The sequence below is a fragment of the Vigna umbellata genome, chromosome 2, assembly GCF_029865625.1.
Source record: "Vigna umbellata cultivar VRB3 chromosome 2, Vumbellata_1.0, whole genome shotgun sequence".
In the NCBI taxonomy this organism is placed as follows: domain Eukaryota; kingdom Viridiplantae; phylum Streptophyta; class Magnoliopsida; order Fabales; family Fabaceae; genus Vigna; species Vigna umbellata.
In genome coordinates this window covers 39,185,613-39,205,934 of record NC_142166.1, presented here as the reverse complement: position 1 = coordinate 39,205,934, position 20,322 = coordinate 39,185,613, and the positions used below count along the sequence as shown (strand labels likewise).

At 32.8% G+C, this 20,322-nt stretch overlaps 1 protein-coding gene across 4 annotated transcripts; it reads left to right on the top strand.

The window, feature by feature from the left end:
* The first annotated feature begins 12,333 nt into the window (after positions 1–12,333).
* On the top strand, positions 12,334–19,274 carry LOC124829515 (ACT domain-containing protein ACR3-like). 4 transcript variants are annotated; one of them, XM_088106752.1, is made up of 9 exons: positions 12,334–12,626; positions 15,272–15,381; positions 15,779–15,824; positions 16,345–16,459; positions 16,775–16,842; positions 17,273–17,884; positions 17,988–18,092; positions 18,399–18,539; positions 18,791–18,932. In XM_088106752.1, the coding sequence occupies exons 2-8, from the start codon at positions 15,311–15,313 to the stop codon at positions 18,513–18,515; spliced, it is 1,134 nt and encodes a 377-aa protein (XP_087962878.1). In that variant the 5' UTR covers positions 12,334–12,626; positions 15,272–15,310; the 3' UTR covers positions 18,516–18,539; positions 18,791–18,932. The 4 variants fall into 4 exon arrangements, with proteins under 4 accessions (XP_087962878.1, XP_087962875.1, XP_087962876.1 ...); XM_088106749.1 differs by having other exon boundaries at positions 12,371–12,626; positions 18,399–18,440; positions 18,791–19,274; XM_088106750.1 differs by having other exon boundaries at positions 12,372–12,626; positions 18,399–18,422; positions 18,791–19,274.
* Positions 19,275–20,322: the final 1,048 nt, after the last annotated feature.

Genomic DNA, 20,322 nt, shown 5'->3' with positions numbered 1-20,322 from the left:
GTCATTTATATTTAATCATTCGCCTAGTAAGAAAAATTAAGAGAAAAATAATAAAAGGCACAATAAAAGTATATAACCAATTCACCCCCCCTCTTGGTTTGTTCCACGCTAATAATTCCGTTGCAGCGATTCTAACAATTGGCATCAGAGCTTGCTTTGATAGTCATTCAAATGGCAGGATCACATCAAACCTTTGCAGAGGGTGCTTCAATCAATAGACCCCCACTATTTACAGGTGAGAACTATGCATTCTGGAAGGTAAGGATGCAAATATTTATTGAATCTATTGATTGTGAAATTTGGGATGTTATTGCGTCTGGTTCTTCTGTTCCCACTAACAATATACAGGAACCAAAGCCACGTGGTCAATGGACCATTGAAGAAAAGAAAAGATTTCAGAATGATGTAAAAGCTCGGAATATTATTGCATCAGCATTGACTGTTGATGAGTTCTACAGGGTTTCTGTCTGCAAAACTGCTCAAGAAATGTGGGATGTGCTCAGAGTGACACATGAAGGAACAGATGACGTAAAGAGGGCAAGAAAGAATTCCCTGATTCAAGAGTATGAAATGTTCCGGATGAAGCAAGGAGAAACAATTTCCGACGTTCAAAAACGCTTCACCAACATTGTCAATCATCTCATTGGACTAGGTAAGTCATTTGATACTGATGAATTAAACATTAAAATCTTGAAGTCTTTAGACAGGTCGTGGCAACCTAAGGTGACTGCAATCTCGGAGTCACAAAACCTCAACACCATGACTATGGCGGCATTATTTGGAAAGTTGAGAGAGCATGAACTTGACCTCGGAAGACTAGATGAAGAAGAAGCAAAAGCAAAAACTAAGAAAAAGAGTCTAGCCTTGAAATCTGAGGTGGAAAGGAGCAAGAGCAAAATGGAAGATGAAGATTCAGAAGATGAAGAAAATTTGAGACTCATGATAAAAAGGCTCAACAGGTTCATGAAATCAAAAGACAAAGGAAGATTAAAATTCGAAAAGAAAGAAAATCAAGGATCTTCCTCACAGTATAAATGTTATGGTTGCGGAGAAAGGGGGCACTTAAAAACGGACTGCCCAAATCAAAAGAAGAATGAAGAAATAAAGAAAAAGAAAGCCTACATCGCATGGGACGATGACAACGAAACAATTTCCGATTTGAGCGAATCTGATGAAGAAGCAAACATCTGTTTAGTGGTGAACGACGACGCTGGAAGCCAAGTAAGTACATCTAGCGATTCTGATAATTATAGTCAAATTAGTGAAGATGAATTGCATGAAACTTATGCTGCTTTAATAGTAGAATCTGAAAAATTAGATAAAGCTCATAAGAAATTGAAAAAGGATTTCAAAAATTTAAAATTAAATTTTGAAAATATTTTTGAAGAAAATAAAGATTTGAAAAATAAAGTTTTATTTTTTGAAAAAGGTAAATTTACTAGTAGTGATGAATGTGCTTCTTGTGAAAATTTTAAGAAACTACTAGAACACACAACCTTAGGAGAATGTAGTAAAAATAATGAAAATAAGGTTGTTAAAAATAAGTATGTTCCTAAAATTAAAAATAAACATAATAATAGAACCCGTAGAACATGGGTAGAAAAAGGAACAACTTATAGGAACACAAACTTTGTATCATGCTTTTATTGTATGAAAAAGGGTCATACTTCAAATAAATGTAAAATTAAGCATTATGGTGTTCCAAGTGGTAGATATGTTTGGGTTGTAAAATGATTTCTTTTTTCTAAATCTAACCTAAAGGACCCATACAAGTAGTTGGGTACCTATTGTTTAATATTTAGAATTTCTTTAAAACAAAATTTAAGAAAATTTTATTCCAAGGCCGATGAAACTATTTTTTTTTGGATATCTTCTAATATACAAAGCATATATAGTTTTCAATCGGAAAATTTTTTATGTGTGCATGTTGTCTTTGATGAAATTGTAGACCTTGAGGCAAAACCTCTTGAGTCAGTTGAATTACATGCAGGCAATGATGAAGATTTGTAGAAGACAACAAATGAAGCAAAGAATGATGACAATCCTCAAGATGAAGATCTAAACAAAATGTGGAAACAACCTAGAGGATTATCATTACGAAGTTGGAGGCATATCTACAGGGGTAAACATTAGAAGAGATCTAGGAATTTTTTAGAAATATCTTAGGATTGCATTTTTTTTAAAAATTCCTATCTTATATAGTTCAATATATGATTAAACAATGTTTTATAAGTTCTTTATCCTAAAAATATTTGCTTTATATATCCTTTTGTGCATGTTTGAATGAATCTTTAAATTTAAAATATTTTTAGCTCATATGCATACTTGCTTTTATTAAGGGGGAGTATTATCTTAGGAGGAGAACATCAAACACAACTTTTTAATTATGATCAAAAAGGGGGAGAAAATGTTTAAAGCTTATTTGCCTATTTGTGCTATTTGTGCTTATTCACTAATGCATTTTTTCTTCCATAAGTTGTGTTTTATCCAGATTATTACTAAAAGCTTTAAATCAAAGGAGTTTTGATCATCATCAAAAAGGGGGAGAATGTTAGCAAAATGATGAAGATGAAGTTTTGATGATGTCCAAATCAAGTCAAGAGAAATCAAGATTCAAGATGTTATGAAGACTTGTATTGCTATGGAAAGCTTTTGTAATAATTGTAGTTTAGTGTCTAGGACTTAGATTTTTAGTGGTTTTGATTCCATGTAATCTTATATTATATAATTAATGTCCAGAGTCAAAATCGCACTGTTTTAATCGATTAAAACAAGTAATAATCGATTAAAACGATTAAAAGCTGAAAACTCAACCTTTTCTGTTTTAATAGATTAAAACTTGTTTTAATCTATTAGCTAATCGATTAAAATTCATTTTAATCGATTAAAGCTGACCGTTGGGGATTTCAGATTTGAAAAACTAGCCGTTGTACTCATTTTAATCGATTAATAATTGTTTTAATCGATTAAATGCGTTAGATGGCCCGTTTTCGAAGAATGGAAGAGTATTTGGCTGAGTCTATAAATTGGCTCTCTGTTTATCTCAAAAACAACTCTTCCCTTGTGCAAAAGATCTCTGAACTCTTTGAGAACTCTGTGAGATTGTTGAAGCTAAGGAAACTCTTGTCTGCAAAGTCCTGAAGTGCTACTGCGGTGACAGAGGAATAGCTTGTTCATCCTTGGTGTGTCCGAGGAAGTGCGTGGAAGAGAATCATCCTTCGTGAAGCATTCGAAGGAGGTGGTCATCCTTTGTGAAGATTCAAAGGAAGTGTAAGTTCGTCTCTTGTGGTTTCAAGAGAGGTGGTATCATCCTTTGTGAAGATTCAAAGGAAGTGTAAGTTCATCTCTTGTGGTTTCAAGAGAGGTGGTATTTCTAAACTCTTACAAATTGTTTTTCTTTGTGACTAATATTTGTAAGTGTTTTGTGTTAGTGAAAAAGGTTTATCTTGTTTGAGATAAGCGACTGGACGTAGGATCCTAGTGATCTGAACCAGGATAAAATCACCTGTGTAATTTTTCTCTTTCTCTTACTCTGTCATTTATATTTAATCATTCGCCTAGTAAGAAAAATTAAGAGAAAAATAATAAAAGGCACAATAAAAGTATATAACCAATTCACCCCCCCTCTTGGTTTGTTCCACGCTAATAATTCCGTTGCAGCGATTCTAACAATTGGCATCAGAGCTTGCTTTGATAGTCATTCAAATGGCAGGATCACATCAAACCTTTGCAGAGGGTGCTTCAATCAATAGACCCCCACTATTTACAGGTGAGAACTATGCATTCTGGAAGGTAAGGATGCAAATATTTATTGAATCTATTGATTGTGAAATTTGGGATGTTATTGCGTCTGGTTCTTCTGTTCCCACTAACAATATACAGGAACCAAAGCCACGTGGTCAATGGACCATTGAAGAAAAGAAAAGATTTCAGAATGATGTAAAAGCTCGGAATATTATTGCATCAGCATTGACTGTTGATGAGTTCTACAGGGTTTCTGTCTGCAAAACTGCTCAAGAAATGTGGGATGTGCTCAGAGTGACACATGAAGGAACAGATGACGTAAAGAGGGCAAGAAAGAATTCCCTGATTCAAGAGTATGAAATGTTCCGGATGAAGCAAGGAGAAACAATTTCCGACGTTCAAAAACGCTTCACCAACATTGTCAATCATCTCATTGGACTAGGTAAGTCATTTGATACTGATGAATTAAACATTAAAATCTTGAAGTCTTTAGACAGGTCGTGGCAACCTAAGGTGACTGCAATCTCGGAGTCACAAAACCTCAACACCATGACTATGGCGGCATTATTTGGAAAGTTGAGAGAGCATGAACTTGACCTCGGAAGACTAGATGAAGAAGAAGCAAAAGCAAAAACTAAGAAAAAGAGTCTAGCCTTGAAATCTGAGGTGGAAAGGAGCAAGAGCAAAATGGAAGATGAAGATTCAGAAGATGAAGAAAATTTGAGACTCATGATAAAAAGGCTCAACAGGTTCATGAAATCAAAAGACAAAGGAAGATTAAAATTCGAAAAGAAAGAAAATCAAGGATCTTCCTCACAGTATAAATGTTATGGTTGCGGAGAAAGGGGGCACTTAAAAACGGACTGCCCAAATCAAAAGAAGAATGAAGAAATAAAGAAAAAGAAAGCCTACATCGCATGGGACGATGACAACGAAACAATTTCCGATTTGAGCGAATCTGATGAAGAAGCAAACATCTGTTTAGTGGTGAACGACGACGCTGGAAGCCAAGTAAGTACATCTAGCGATTCTGATAATTATAGTCAAATTAGTGAAGATGAATTGCATGAAACTTATGCTGCTTTAATAGTAGAATCTGAAAAATTAGATAAAGCTCATAAGAAATTGAAAAAGGATTTCAAAAATTTAAAATTAAATTTTGAAAATATTTTTGAAGAAAATAAAGATTTGAAAAATAAAGTTTTATTTTTTGAAAAAGGTAAATTTACTAGTAGTGATGAATGTGCTTCTTGTGAAAATTTTAAGAAACTACTAGAACACACAACCTTAGGAGAATGTAGTAAAAATAATGAAAATAAGGTTGTTAAAAATAAGTATGTTCCTAAAATTAAAAATAAACATAATAATAGAACCCGTAGAACATGGGTAGAAAAAGGAACAACTTATAGGAACACAAACTTTGTATCATGCTTTTATTGTATGAAAAAGGGTCATACTTCAAATAAATGTAAAATTAAGCATTATGGTGTTCCAAGTGGTAGATATGTTTGGGTTGTAAAATGATTTCTTTTTTCTAAATCTAACCTAAAGGACCCATACAAGTAGTTGGGTACCTATTGTTTAATATTTAGAATTTCTTTAAAACAAAATTTAAGAAAATTTTATTCCAAGGCCGATGAAACTATTTTTTTTTGGATATCTTCTAATATACAAAGCATATATAGTTTTCAATCGGAAAATTTTTTATGTGTGCATGTTGTCTTTGATGAAATTGTAGACCTTGAGGCAAAACCTCTTGAGTCAGTTGAATTACATGCAGGCAATGATGAAGATTTGTAGAAGACAACAAATGAAGCAAAGAATGATGACAATCCTCAAGATGAAGATCTAAACAAAATGTGGAAACAACCTAGAGGATTATCATTACGAAGTTGGAGGCATATCTACAGGGGTAAACATTAGAAGAGATCTAGGAATTTTTTAGAAATATCTTAGGATTGCATTTTTTTTAAAAATTCCTATCTTATATAGTTCAATATATGATTAAACAATGTTTTATAAGTTCTTTATCCTAAAAATATTTGCTTTATATATCCTTTTGTGCATGTTTGAATGAATCTTTAAATTTAAAATATTTTTAGCTCATATGCATACTTGCTTTTATTAAGGGGGAGTATTATCTTAGGAGGAGAACATCAAACACAACTTTTTAATTATGATCAAAAAGGGGGAGAAAATGTTTAAAGCTTATTTGCCTATTTGTGCTATTTGTGCTTATTCACTAATGCATTTTTTCTTCCATAAGTTGTGTTTTATCCAGATTATTACTAAAAGCTTTAAATCAAAGGAGTTTTGATCATCATCAAAAAGGGGGAGAATGTTAGCAAAATGATGAAGATGAAGTTTTGATGATGTCCAAATCAAGTCAAGAGAAATCAAGATTCAAGATGTTATGAAGACTTGTATTGCTATGGAAAGCTTTTGTAATAATTGTAGTTTAGTGTCTAGGACTTAGATTTTTAGTGGTTTTGATTCCATGTAATCTTATATTATATAATTAATGTCCAGAGTCAAAATCGCACTGTTTTAATCGATTAAAACAAGTAATAATCGATTAAAACGATTAAAAGCTGAAAACTCAACCTTTTCTGTTTTAATAGATTAAAACTTGTTTTAATCTATTAGCTAATCGATTAAAATTCATTTTAATCGATTAAAGCTGACCGTTGGGGATTTCAGATTTGAAAAACTAGCCGTTGTACTCATTTTAATCGATTAATAATTGTTTTAATCGATTAAATGCGTTAGATGGCCCGTTTTCGAAGAATGGAAGAGTATTTGGCTGAGTCTATAAATTGGCTCTCTGTTTATCTCAAAAACAACTCTTCCCTTGTGCAAAAGATCTCTGAACTCTTTGAGAACTCTGTGAGATTGTTGAAGCTAAGGAAACTCTTGTCTGCAAAGTCCTGAAGTGCTACTGCGGTGACAGAGGAATAGCTTGTTCATCCTTGGTGTGTCCGAGGAAGTGCGTGGAAGAGAATCATCCTTCGTGAAGCATTCGAAGGAGGTGGTCATCCTTTGTGAAGATTCAAAGGAAGTGTAAGTTCGTCTCTTGTGGTTTCAAGAGAGGTGGTATCATCCTTTGTGAAGATTCAAAGGAAGTGTAAGTTCATCTCTTGTGGTTTCAAGAGAGGTGGTATTTCTAAACTCTTACAAATTGTTTTTCTTTGTGACTAATATTTGTAAGTGTTTTGTGTTAGTGAAAAAGGTTTATCTTGTTTGAGATAAGCGACTGGACGTAGGATCCTAGTGATCTGAACCAGGATAAAATCACCTGTGTAATTTTTCTCTTTCTCTTACTCTGTCATTTATATTTAATCATTCGCCTAGTAAGAAAAATTAAGAGAAAAATAATAAAAGGCACAATAAAAGTATATAACCAATTCACCCCCCCTCTTGGTTTGTTCCACGCTAATAATTCCGTTGCAGCGATTCTAACAATTGGCATCAGAGCTTGCTTTGATAGTCATTCAAATGGCAGGATCACATCAAACCTTTGCAGAGGGTGCTTCAATCAATAGACCCCCACTATTTACAGGTGAGAACTATGCATTCTGGAAGGTAAGGATGCAAATATTTATTGAATCTATTGATTGTGAAATTTGGGATGTTATTGCGTCTGGTTCTTCTGTTCCCACTAACAATATACAGGAACCAAAGCCACGTGGTCAATGGACCATTGAAGAAAAGAAAAGATTTCAGAATGATGTAAAAGCTCGGAATATTATTGCATCAGCATTGACTGTTGATGAGTTCTACAGGGTTTCTGTCTGCAAAACTGCTCAAGAAATGTGGGATGTGCTCAGAGTGACACATGAAGGAACAGATGACGTAAAGAGGGCAAGAAAGAATTCCCTGATTCAAGAGTATGAAATGTTCCGGATGAAGCAAGGAGAAACAATTTCCGACGTTCAAAAACGCTTCACCAACATTGTCAATCATCTCATTGGACTAGGTAAGTCATTTGATACTGATGAATTAAACATTAAAATCTTGAAGTCTTTAGACAGGTCGTGGCAACCTAAGGTGACTGCAATCTCGGAGTCACAAAACCTCAACACCATGACTATGGCGGCATTATTTGGAAAGTTGAGAGAGCATGAACTTGACCTCGGAAGACTAGATGAAGAAGAAGCAAAAGCAAAAACTAAGAAAAAGAGTCTAGCCTTGAAATCTGAGGTGGAAAGGAGCAAGAGCAAAATGGAAGATGAAGATTCAGAAGATGAAGAAAATTTGAGACTCATGATAAAAAGGCTCAACAGGTTCATGAAATCAAAAGACAAAGGAAGATTAAAATTCGAAAAGAAAGAAAATCAAGGATCTTCCTCACAGTATAAATGTTATGGTTGCGGAGAAAGGGGGCACTTAAAAACGGACTGCCCAAATCAAAAGAAGAATGAAGAAATAAAGAAAAAGAAAGCCTACATCGCATGGGACGATGACAACGAAACAATTTCCGATTTGAGCGAATCTGATGAAGAAGCAAACATCTGTTTAGTGGTGAACGACGACGCTGGAAGCCAAGTAAGTACATCTAGCGATTCTGATAATTATAGTCAAATTAGTGAAGATGAATTGCATGAAACTTATGCTGCTTTAATAGTAGAATCTGAAAAATTAGATAAAGCTCATAAGAAATTGAAAAAGGATTTCAAAAATTTAAAATTAAATTTTGAAAATATTTTTGAAGAAAATAAAGATTTGAAAAATAAAGTTTTATTTTTTGAAAAAGGTAAATTTACTAGTAGTGATGAATGTGCTTCTTGTGAAAATTTTAAGAAACTACTAGAACACACAACCTTAGGAGAATGTAGTAAAAATAATGAAAATAAGGTTGTTAAAAATAAGTATGTTCCTAAAATTAAAAATAAACATAATAATAGAACCCGTAGAACATGGGTAGAAAAAGGAACAACTTATAGGAACACAAACTTTGTATCATGCTTTTATTGTATGAAAAAGGGTCATACTTCAAATAAATGTAAAATTAAGCATTATGGTGTTCCAAGTGGTAGATATGTTTGGGTTGTAAAATGATTTCTTTTTTCTAAATCTAACCTAAAGGACCCATACAAGTAGTTGGGTACCTATTGTTTAATATTTAGAATTTCTTTAAAACAAAATTTAAGAAAATTTTATTCCAAGGCCGATGAAACTATTTTTTTTTGGATATCTTCTAATATACAAAGCATATATAGTTTTCAATCGGAAAATTTTTTATGTGTGCATGTTGTCTTTGATGAAATTGTAGACCTTGAGGCAAAACCTCTTGAGTCAGTTGAATTACATGCAGGCAATGATGAAGATTTGTAGAAGACAACAAATGAAGCAAAGAATGATGACAATCCTCAAGATGAAGATCTAAACAAAATGTGGAAACAACCTAGAGGATTATCATTACGAAGTTGGAGGCATATCTACAGGGGTAAACATTAGAAGAGATCTAGGAATTTTTTAGAAATATCTTAGGATTGCATTTTTTTTAAAAATTCCTATCTTATATAGTTCAATATATGATTAAACAATGTTTTATAAGTTCTTTATCCTAAAAATATTTGCTTTATATATCCTTTTGTGCATGTTTGAATGAATCTTTAAATTTAAAATATTTTTAGCTCATATGCATACTTGCTTTTATTAAGGGGGAGTATTATCTTAGGAGGAGAACATCAAACACAACTTTTTAATTATGATCAAAAAGGGGGAGAAAATGTTTAAAGCTTATTTGCCTATTTGTGCTATTTGTGCTTATTCACTAATGCATTTTTTCTTCCATAAGTTGTGTTTTATCCAGATTATTACTAAAAGCTTTAAATCAAAGGAGTTTTGATCATCATCAAAAAGGGGGAGAATGTTAGCAAAATGATGAAGATGAAGTTTTGATGATGTCCAAATCAAGTCAAGAGAAATCAAGATTCAAGATGTTATGAAGACTTGTATTGCTATGGAAAGCTTTTGTAATAATTGTAGTTTAGTGTCTAGGACTTAGATTTTTAGTGGTTTTGATTCCATGTAATCTTATATTATATAATTAATGTCCAGAGTCAAAATCGCACTGTTTTAATCGATTAAAACAAGTAATAATCGATTAAAACGATTAAAAGCTGAAAACTCAACCTTTTCTGTTTTAATAGATTAAAACTTGTTTTAATCTATTAGCTAATCGATTAAAATTCATTTTAATCGATTAAAGCTGACCGTTGGGGATTTCAGATTTGAAAAACTAGCCGTTGTACTCATTTTAATCGATTAATAATTGTTTTAATCGATTAAATGCGTTAGATGGCCCGTTTTCGAAGAATGGAAGAGTATTTGGCTGAGTCTATAAATTGGCTCTCTGTTTATCTCAAAAACAACTCTTCCCTTGTGCAAAAGATCTCTGAACTCTTTGAGAACTCTGTGAGATTGTTGAAGCTAAGGAAACTCTTGTCTGCAAAGTCCTGAAGTGCTACTGCGGTGACAGAGGAATAGCTTGTTCATCCTTGGTGTGTCCGAGGAAGTGCGTGGAAGAGAATCATCCTTCGTGAAGCATTCGAAGGAGGTGGTCATCCTTTGTGAAGATTCAAAGGAAGTGTAAGTTCGTCTCTTGTGGTTTCAAGAGAGGTGGTATCATCCTTTGTGAAGATTCAAAGGAAGTGTAAGTTCATCTCTTGTGGTTTCAAGAGAGGTGGTATTTCTAAACTCTTACAAATTGTTTTTCTTTGTGACTAATATTTGTAAGTGTTTTGTGTTAGTGAAAAAGGTTTATCTTGTTTGAGATAAGCGACTGGACGTAGGATCCTAGTGATCTGAACCAGGATAAAATCACCTGTGTAATTTTTCTCTTTCTCTTACTCTGTCATTTATATTTAATCATTCGCCTAGTAAGAAAAATTAAGAGAAAAATAATAAAAGGCACAATAAAAGTATATAACCAATTCACCCCCCCCTCTTGGTTTGTTCCACGCTAATAATTCCGTTGCAGCGATTCTAACAAAATGTCTTCAAGATATATTTATCTTCTTTTAATTTTAATTTCTTTTATATTATCTTTATTTGTAGTCAATTTTTTCTTTATCAAATTCAAAACAAATATGTTGTCTTTCATTATGAAATTTAAGTATTTTTATGTTATTTGTATCACTAACCATATAAAATTTGTTTTCAAAAGACACTTTATAATCTTTTTCTAACATTTGGAACCCATTTAATAAATTGAATAATCTTAAGAACATATAAGACATCAAAAATTAATGGGTTAAATATGTTTTTAGTCCCTAAACTATTGGCCGTTTTTGGTTTTCGTCCCTGTTTCAAAGTAAGGTACAATTTGGTCCTCATTCTTTTCGAAACGTTCGTTTTTTAATCCTCGAAAACTAAACACTGCTCAAAAATTTGGTTCTTATTTAGCAACAAATGAAGACTAAAACCAAAATTCCGAGGACGAAAACGAATGTTTCGAAAAGAATGAGAACCAAATTGTACCTTACTTTGAAAGAGGGACGAAAACCAGAAACGGACAATAGTTTAAGGACTAAAAACATATTTAACCCAAAATTAATTTGACACCTGATTAAGTTTTAATTGCAATTACTCATATTTTTGTTATTTTCTCAATTCTTACTTAAAAAATATCTAATTTGTTAAATTCGGAAAACTCCTTCATCATAAGTCTTATGGTTTATATAATTACTATTTGTAATTCAACATTTTATAGACTTGTGGGTTATAATACATGTTGTAAAAAATAATTCTTTATTTTATTTGTTCTTTACAATTTTGATATTTTCTTAAGAATATTAAAATTTTCATATATTTTTCATATGTCCCAATTAACCACATTTGTAATATTTTGTATCTCGCTTTGTATAGATTATTTTCTTAGAATAGACACAAGTTGAAAAAACTCATGTATTGTTGATTTTGTTGTATTTGTTTTTGTTATTAATATTAACTTCAAAAGTAAATTTGTCAGGATAAAGTAAAATACTTTTCAGGATCTTCTCATATTAATCTTTATTATTTTTTTTACTTATAAGACATGTATCTCATTAATCTTTAGTTTTGTTACATAGTTTAGAAACATAGACAAAAAAATAAGAGCAAAACAGAGTACAGTGAAGTATACTGATTCGTATAGTAACAAACTAAAATTACTCTCTACTTTAAAAACGTACTCCATATATTTATTTTTTGGCGAAAAAATACTTATCTGGTACTGGATCAATTACAAGAAAAACTAAATAATGTTTACGTTAATTAAGCCTATTTAATTCTATTATTCTATTTTAAAAATATTTTGATATTAAAATTTGATGAAAAAAATAAATAAAGCAATCAGAAATAAAAATATTTTTTAAAAAAATGCCGTTAAATCATTAAAAAAAAAGTATATTAAAATTCAGAAAACTTTATTCTGTACGTAGTACAAGAAGATAAGAAGAAATAGGGGGGACTCCAAACATGAGCATTATGGGCAGTGTATAAAAGGTATCCAGAATCAGAATTTAGAAATTGATTAAATTAAGAATGATTCCACAAAGGGTGATTTTAAAAATTAAAGTTTATTTATTTGTTTAACATCCATTATTTATTAATCTTGATATTTAATGGGCTCCCACTTCCCAGAACCTCTTGCCACGCCACTTCGGAGCCTTTCCATTTGCTTTGCCAGAGAGAGAGAGAGAGAGAGAGAGAGGAGAGAGAGAGGAGAGAGATTTGAATCGAGTGGTATTCCAACGTTGAAAGCATACACCAGAACACACTCACACACAAACAAAGGTTTCTCCTAAAGTCTTATCTCTGTCTTTATATTGGCCTTCTTCATGTGACAATTTGGGAGCTTCAAGGTTTTTGGGACAATTTTCTTCGCAACAATTAAGGTATGTATGTTTTTCATGTGAACTGGAACTGTGTCGTCTAAGGAAGTAGTAGTAGCTATAGTATTATACAATGAATATACTCATGTTTCTCCTATCAGCTTCTTCGCGAGTTCTTATTCATATTGATTTCAAGAACTCCTCTGTGTTTTGTTTGGATGGCTAAGTTGGCGGTTGAGATTTGCGTGGAGATACTTCGCGGCTTCACTGTAGTTGCAGTGTGTCGCCGTTTCAGTTGACTGTTTCATAGTGTCATATATTATATTTTAAAGTGGAAAAACAAAACAAGCTACTCTAGTGTCTTTCTGTTATGCTTCTGTTCGCCGTGTAAAATATGCCAAAATCAGTTAGTGGATACAGGACATCGATTTGAGAGCTTGTGGTCTGTGTTGTGTGTCTTTTTTTTTTTACCAACAAAACTTAGAAACAATTATTTATATCTTTTGATGATATTCTTTAATTCTTTTAATTAAAATTAAAACTGTAATTTCATATGGGTAGTTTATACTATATTAAAAAAAACTTTTATCCTGATGTCATGGAATTAAAACTATCTTTTCTTATTTTAACTGAAGAATATAATCAACACTAAGTTTTGCCACTTTTACTAGTGACACGTTTAATTTGTATGGTCAAACAAATTTGATTTTTTTATTCTATGTTCTTTCCGTTGCCGTGTAACGGATTCTTTCTTGTTCTCTTTATCAAATATTATTTTTGTTTGCAATATTCTGACAGTGCTCCACGAGTTTTTATAATGGAATACAGATTTTTTTGTTACATGAACTCCGAACCTATCTAAGTGGGATGTCAACAGTGAGAAACTTTTATTTTTTTCTCTTTTATTCTTTATGACTTTAGAACGTGGAGACTAAAAAAATAAAAAATAGTACTTATAAAAATAAAAGAGATTAAAATGGTTTACACCGACACAAATTTATTTTGTATGTATAAAAGATAAAAGTTAAAGTGTTTATTTCTGTACACTAAACGAGCAATTAAACTTTATATTTTTATTTCATTAAACTCTTCCCTGTTTTTTAAAAATACATTTAAAGGCAATATTTTCTGAACAGAACATAAAATTATGAACAGCTTGCAAATTATGATACATGTGAACATTTTACGGTGGAAAAGTTATAGAGTTAAGCGTCATGATCCATGTTCAAAAGTAGTTCATTCTCTCGGGTATTGCTCAACTTGTAACTTGAATTATGGTTTTGACTTAACTCGCCTCAGCCACAACTAATTCTTTCTCGGGGAAGCCAACTTTCTCATCTCACCATCTGCAAGACTCTCTAACACATTGCTTAAAGGACGAAAACAAGTGCATCCATAAATTTTAGCTATTTATGCTAATTATATTTTTCTGTGAAAAAAGTAGATATATCTCAACCAATTATACTCTTAATTCATAATTAATTTGTTTTCTAATTTTAGAATATGTCGTTGGTTAGAGTCATCATCAAGTTGGATTGCGGGGACCCTCTCAGATTTTGAAATAATCTTAGATAATGGGGTGATGGCAATTGGCACGGTACGTTGTGGGATGAGTGAAATCACAAGGAAAGCAAAATAAAAATTAGGATTCTGGTTGCAATTGGAATCAAGTCTTTATGGCACATTCGTATGTTTTTTGCTTTTTTGGCTCAAGAATCTATTTTTCTTACTCACCAAAGCGTAAGCTACCTTTGAGCACCACATCACAAAATGGGTTCTTCCGGAAGTTAAATATTAATTTCGTTTGAAAATTCAAACTCTTCTCAAAGACACCTTTCAATGGGTCCTTTTTAAGAGTGGATTTGGTTGTTGTAAAGATTGAGCTAAATATATGACCTTTTTTGTTTTCTTTTTCTATAACCCCGTTTCGGTGTATATTGATTTGTTTGCCCCCAAACACATACTAGTTATATTTCTTTTTCTTGCATTTCATGAAAGTTGGTGGAACGGGATGATTCTGGAATGAGACGAATCTGTATCAAATGGGAAAGAAAATTTTGATAAGAAAACGTAAAAATTGATCAGATTCATTCAACTACTATCTACATAATCCAAATCAACTTGGTGGAAAGTTTGTGAAGCAAAATGCTTTTTTGGGTGTGCTCAAAAGAAAAAAAGTGAAACACTTTTGCTGATGCCGTGATTCTCCAGGCATTCTTGTTGTTGACTCTTTATTCTTATCTCCCTCTCCGAACTTTTGCTAATACAATGCACATGGAACACTCAGCATTCACCTTATTCCTGATATCATGTTCAAAGGTCAAGAGAAGGAGCATGCAGAATCTTAGATTCTGCTGTAGGGATGCTTGATGCGGTGAGTCAGTGGGTGACTGAAACATTGTACTGATCGATTTACTGCCTTATACTGTTTGACACCCACAACATAAGAGAGGGAGAGTTTCGGTCTGATATGATAAGAATCAAGAATAACCAGCATAGAAATAGAAATGTAGTCCATTTTAGTAAAGTGTGACCGTGATATTAAACAGAGTCATCATGGAATAATTACTCGTGTGAAAACAATTAAATTGAAAAATATGCTAGTAACTGACGAACTGTTGTTTCCTTCTCTTCTGTGCATCCCTAAAATGATAAATTTTGTCACTGATGTACTGTTTTTTATCTGCATGTTTTCCATGCTCATGCAGGAAAACGAAGCACCCCCATTGACTGGAGAAGTTGATTAAATGGCTAAAGTTTGTTGGCCATATTTTGATCCTGAGTATGAGAACTTCAGCAATAGAATGAACCCACCAAGGTTTACTAAATTACTCTCTGGAATTACAAGTTCGCTTTTAAACGGTCAGCAAATTAAATAGCCTCTTTAAATGAAGATGGGATCACTGATCATAATCATCATAAAATCAATTCTAGAGTTGATTTTAATGGATATATTTAACCATTTATCAAAAGAAAAATTCCCTAAGTGTCACTTAACTGCATTTACTTACTAAACAAGAATGGAACAGAATATAAATTTAAAAAGGCTGCTTTAATTCCTCACTTGCTTTTGTTAAAAGAAAAAGAGACAATCAACTCGATCCCATATGGAGTAAAGGGCTCAATACCTTGTAGAATTGGGGTTTAAGGTATGACTTTATAGAACCATTCAAAAATTGATTGGTTGACGATGAACTCTGTTTACAACTTTGCAGGGTCTCTGTGGACAATACCAGTTGTCATGACTGTACACTGATCAAGGTATAATTTAAAAAACCAAAAAATTGTGACTATTTTTTCCTGACCACCTTGTGAGTTGTGATGTAGCCATTGAGTTTCTTAGGAGGCCCAGCTTCTGGTATTTAAAGTTTTCTTGAACTGTTGAACCTAGAGCTTTGATTTTTTATTTATGTTCCAAGCACATAATATTTTCAAACCTTAAATAAAATGATATTTCATTAGCCCTTAATCAAAACCGTAGTCAAACTTAATTTCACATGATCAAAAGAAAATTCTCACTTTGCAGAAGTAGTGACACAAATTCAACAGATAAAATTCGCTGTCAAAATTTGTGCTCTGTATGCTGATAAGTTTATTCCTTTTAAATGATACACCATATGATACTCCCTGCATTGTCATGAGATCACCATTTTTCATATTTCTAGAAAGAATCTTTTATATTTGGAGATTAGTGAATGCAATATGTTACTCTAGTGTTTTCCTCTACTGATCGACTTTTACCATCCTCTCCCTATAAAAAAAATAAATAAATAAACTACAGGTTGATAGTGTCAACAAACCAGGAATTCTGCTGGAAGTGGTGCAAATCTTGACCGACCTTGACTTCATAATTACAAAAGCTTACATATCTTCTGACGGTGGTTGGTTTATGGATGGTATGTTGTGACTAATTTGAACATTAAAAACCACTCAGATGTGTCCTGTTCATGCTTGTTGTTATTGTCCTAACTCAAAGCGGGCAGCTATAAAAAACTTTGGCTGCTATATTAATCTAACAGTGAGAACATCATCCCCCGTTGTTCTCTTTGCATGATTTCTTGGAAAGAAAACGTGCACTTGTAGTTAGTCTAAAATTGTCAATAAAAAGAGTTTTAGACAAACAACATAGTATTTCATGCTAACACGTGTCCAAGCCCTCTCTTCCTATATCAGATGTTCAGCAGCTAACTTGTTCGCCTAATGAAATGCAGTATTTCATGTCACGGATCAGCAAGGAAGAAAGATAACGGACAACAAAACCATCGACTTCATTGAAAAGGTAAATATCAACCCTTTTTCTTGAACTAACTAATCTGATATAATTTTTATATTTAGTATAGCTAATGACAACTTGAAAACCTTAAATTATTGGTGAAAATTGAAGTAGCACAACACTCTCGAACATATACAAATAAACTAAATAAGGGAGAGAGTTTTGAAGAGTAACTTTGTCTCGAAAAACAGCCATGATTGAGAAAGTTCATTTTTTTCGTTCCTTAAAAAACCTTGACTGTAGTATAAATCAGATACGTCATATAGATATTACTCATAAATGTTAAAGAAAGTAAGAAACCAGTGATCAGATTCCCTTACTGAAAACCACCAATCGGCTCACTCTATCATTTCCATAACTGCATACAGTATAACACCTATATAGTAATGCATATCAAATACTAAGAGCTACTTGATAACAGTTTTTCTTACAATAGGCTCTAGGACCAAAGAGCCAGAGCACAGAAGGGGTGAAATTTTGGCCAAGCAAAAGGGTTGGAGTGCATTCTGTCGGTGATCATACAGCCATTGAACTGATTGGCAGAGACCGCCCTGGTCTCTTGTCTGAGATTTCAGCTGTTCTTGCCAACCTCCATTTTAATGTTTTTGCAGCAGAAGTGTGGACTCATAACAGGCGAATTGCCTGCGTTCTTTATGTCAATGACGCTACAAACCGAGCTGTGGACGAGCCAAACAGATTATCTCTAATGGAGGAGCAGCTCAACAACATCTTACGAGGATGTGATGGTGAGAAAGTTGCTAGGACTAGTTTCTCCATGGGTTTCACCCACATGGATCGGCGGCTGCACCAAATGTTGTTTGCTGATCGGGATTATGAAAGTTATAGAGTAGCACGAGACGTTAATTGTCCTCTCTCTTTCAGGCCTAAAATCACAATAGAACGTTGTGAGGAGAAAGGGTACTCAGTTGTCACAGTCAAGTGCAAGGATCGGGCAAAACTCATGTTTGACATTGTTTGCACTCTTACTGATATGCAATATGTTGTTTTCCATGCCACAGTTTCATCAGATGGCCCTTATGCATCCCAGGTATACTACATTGGTATTCTGTTCTGCATGTTTATACACTAGAAGTGGTGAGACTCAAGTCAGAAGTGTAAACTAAAAGGGTTAGTTGATGTTGTACTTTTAGGAGTATTTTATTCGACATATGGATGGATGCACCCTTGACACTGAAGGAGAGAAAGAAAGGGTCATCCAATGCATTGAAGCTGGTATTCGAAGAAGAGTAAGCGAGGTAACGTTCACATTTGAATTTATTTCTATATTTCTATATGCTTGTTGGACTATTGCAAAAACAAAAACAAAAAGATGGATGAACTTCTATTATAAAATCTCCTCTCCCAGTAAGTCTCCCTCCCATGCTCTAAGAAGGATTTTTTTGTTTGGAAGTTTTCTTGTAATCTTCATTTTAACTATATACATTAGTCAGTAAAGTACACGAATTTTAGGATAGGCTTTACTATTTCTACTTAGTATCTATGTGATTGTATAGTAGAATGTTTTCTGAATTTAACAGAATGAATACATTTTGCATCTGCAGCTATCTACTTGTATTGCTGCACTGGTACGGCAAATACATGAGCTAAGTTCCACTCAGATTGTATCTGACCATCATATGTCCACTAGTGACAATGATGGGATCTTTTGCCTTCAATAGAGCTTAAGAGTCTATATGCTCCATGTAATATCATCCACTTCCCTACATCTTAAAAACAAAAAAAAAATCACATAAAGGACGACTAATTATTTTCTTATTCACTTTCATATTCAAATTAAGCCTATAACAAACAGAATAACAGAGTCGTGATGGGCATGCAGATTATCACAGAGTTTAATTATCACGTAAAAAGTTAGCATTTTGGTGATAATGTTAAGTACTTATTAGGGAGCATGGAATATATCTGAAGTCTTAGTCTTGATTGTGTACAACAGGGTGTGAGCCTTGAGCTGTGTGCAAAGGATAGAGTTGGGTTGCTGTCTGAAGTAACAAGGATTCTACGAGAGAATGGGTTGACAGTGTGTAGGGCAGGTGTATCAACGAGAGGGGAGCAAGCATTGAACGTGTTCTACGTAAGGGATGCATCAGGAAACCCAGTGGACATGAAAACTATGGAAGCACTTGGCAAAGAAATAGGTAAGACAATGATGGTTGATGTGAAGAGAGTGCCAACCAATGCTAAAGTACCAGAGACCCGACGATGGGCTAAAACCAGTTTCTTCTTTGGTAACTTGTTCGAAAGGTTCTTGACCTCATAAACAATCTTCATTTATTCTCAATGCTTTCTAAAAGACACATCACCTTGTACACAAGAATAAAGTTGTTTGTGTCTCAAACGTTGCCTGTGTTTCGACTTTGACCTATTATTAATATCACAATTCAGAACAATGCATTATGTATGTTATTCCACCTTCCACACTTTCTGTCTCTTTCATGTATCATGTTTTGTTTTACGTCTGTAATTTATCTATACAATTGAGTTTTTAAGTCTACTTTCAAATAAAATAACTAGTTAAAAAGCTAAAAACAAAAGTACTTTAGATGTTTTATCATCGTGTTCAAACTCTCAGTTCTAAATTCTTCTTTGTGCCTTACATTACACTCCGTTAGTTGTATCGAGAATATATGTACTACCTTTTTGAGAATAAAAATCAAATTATGATCATTGATCAACACAATTTTTTCATAATATTTTATTTTACTGGTGATTATAAAAAATGCTGCTTTCGTTCTTTTTAAAGGTTTGCTAAGTCAATGGAGATGTTTTTATATGAGCATTTAAAATAAAGAAATGAAATTATTACATACATATTAATTATTGACAAAAGTTATGTTAAGTGGTAATATTTGAGATAACAGTGTCTTTTCCACCTCTCAGAGCTATGAATCCTTTTTTTTATACATAGATATATGATATGATTGATGGAATGCACTGAGACGAAAACCTGTGCAAGATTCAGTAGCAGTACACATTCCTCACTACAAAGGAATTCACGGCTTTCCTTTGCAAAGACATGTTTGGATAAATGAAGAAAAAGATAAGCTTTAAAATCCATGGATTAAAGGTACGCACTTAGGACAAATTGCTGAAAGCTGCAACAACTCAATAATAGTGATAATAATAATAAAAAAAACAATAAGACCTCACATCCCCACTTGGGTAACCCTTTTCAATTCATTATGGTTTTAAATATAAATAAAAATTTTATAAACCTATTTCTTAAAATAAATCATATATTTATAATTTTATAATTTTTAACTTTTAAATACATGTTTGTTAAAAAACTTTATAATAGATGTATATACTTAAAATAACAATAAAAAATAAATTTAAAGTGACTAAAGTTATCATTGAAAGATGATGAAAAATATTTCCAAAAACAAACTTAATAATAAATTTATAGAATATTAATACCAATACATCATAAGTTATAAACATATTTTGAACAAATTTATACAATATAAA

What these genes read in the sequence shown, in the direction of transcription:
- LOC124829515 (XM_088106749.1), top strand. Translation starts at nt 15,311, where the DNA reads ATGGCTAAAGTTTGTTGGCCATATTTTGATCCTGAGTATGAGAACTTC. An exon ending in CCATCGACTTCATTGAAAAG is followed by an intron (nt 16,843 to 17,272) that starts GTAAATATCAAC and finishes TTCTTACAATAG; the next exon opens with GCTCTAGGACCAAAGAGCCA. An exon ending in TTCGAAGAAGAGTAAGCGAG is followed by an intron (nt 18,093 to 18,398) that starts GTAACGTTCACA and finishes TTGCATCTGCAG; the next exon opens with CTATCTACTTGTATTGCTGC.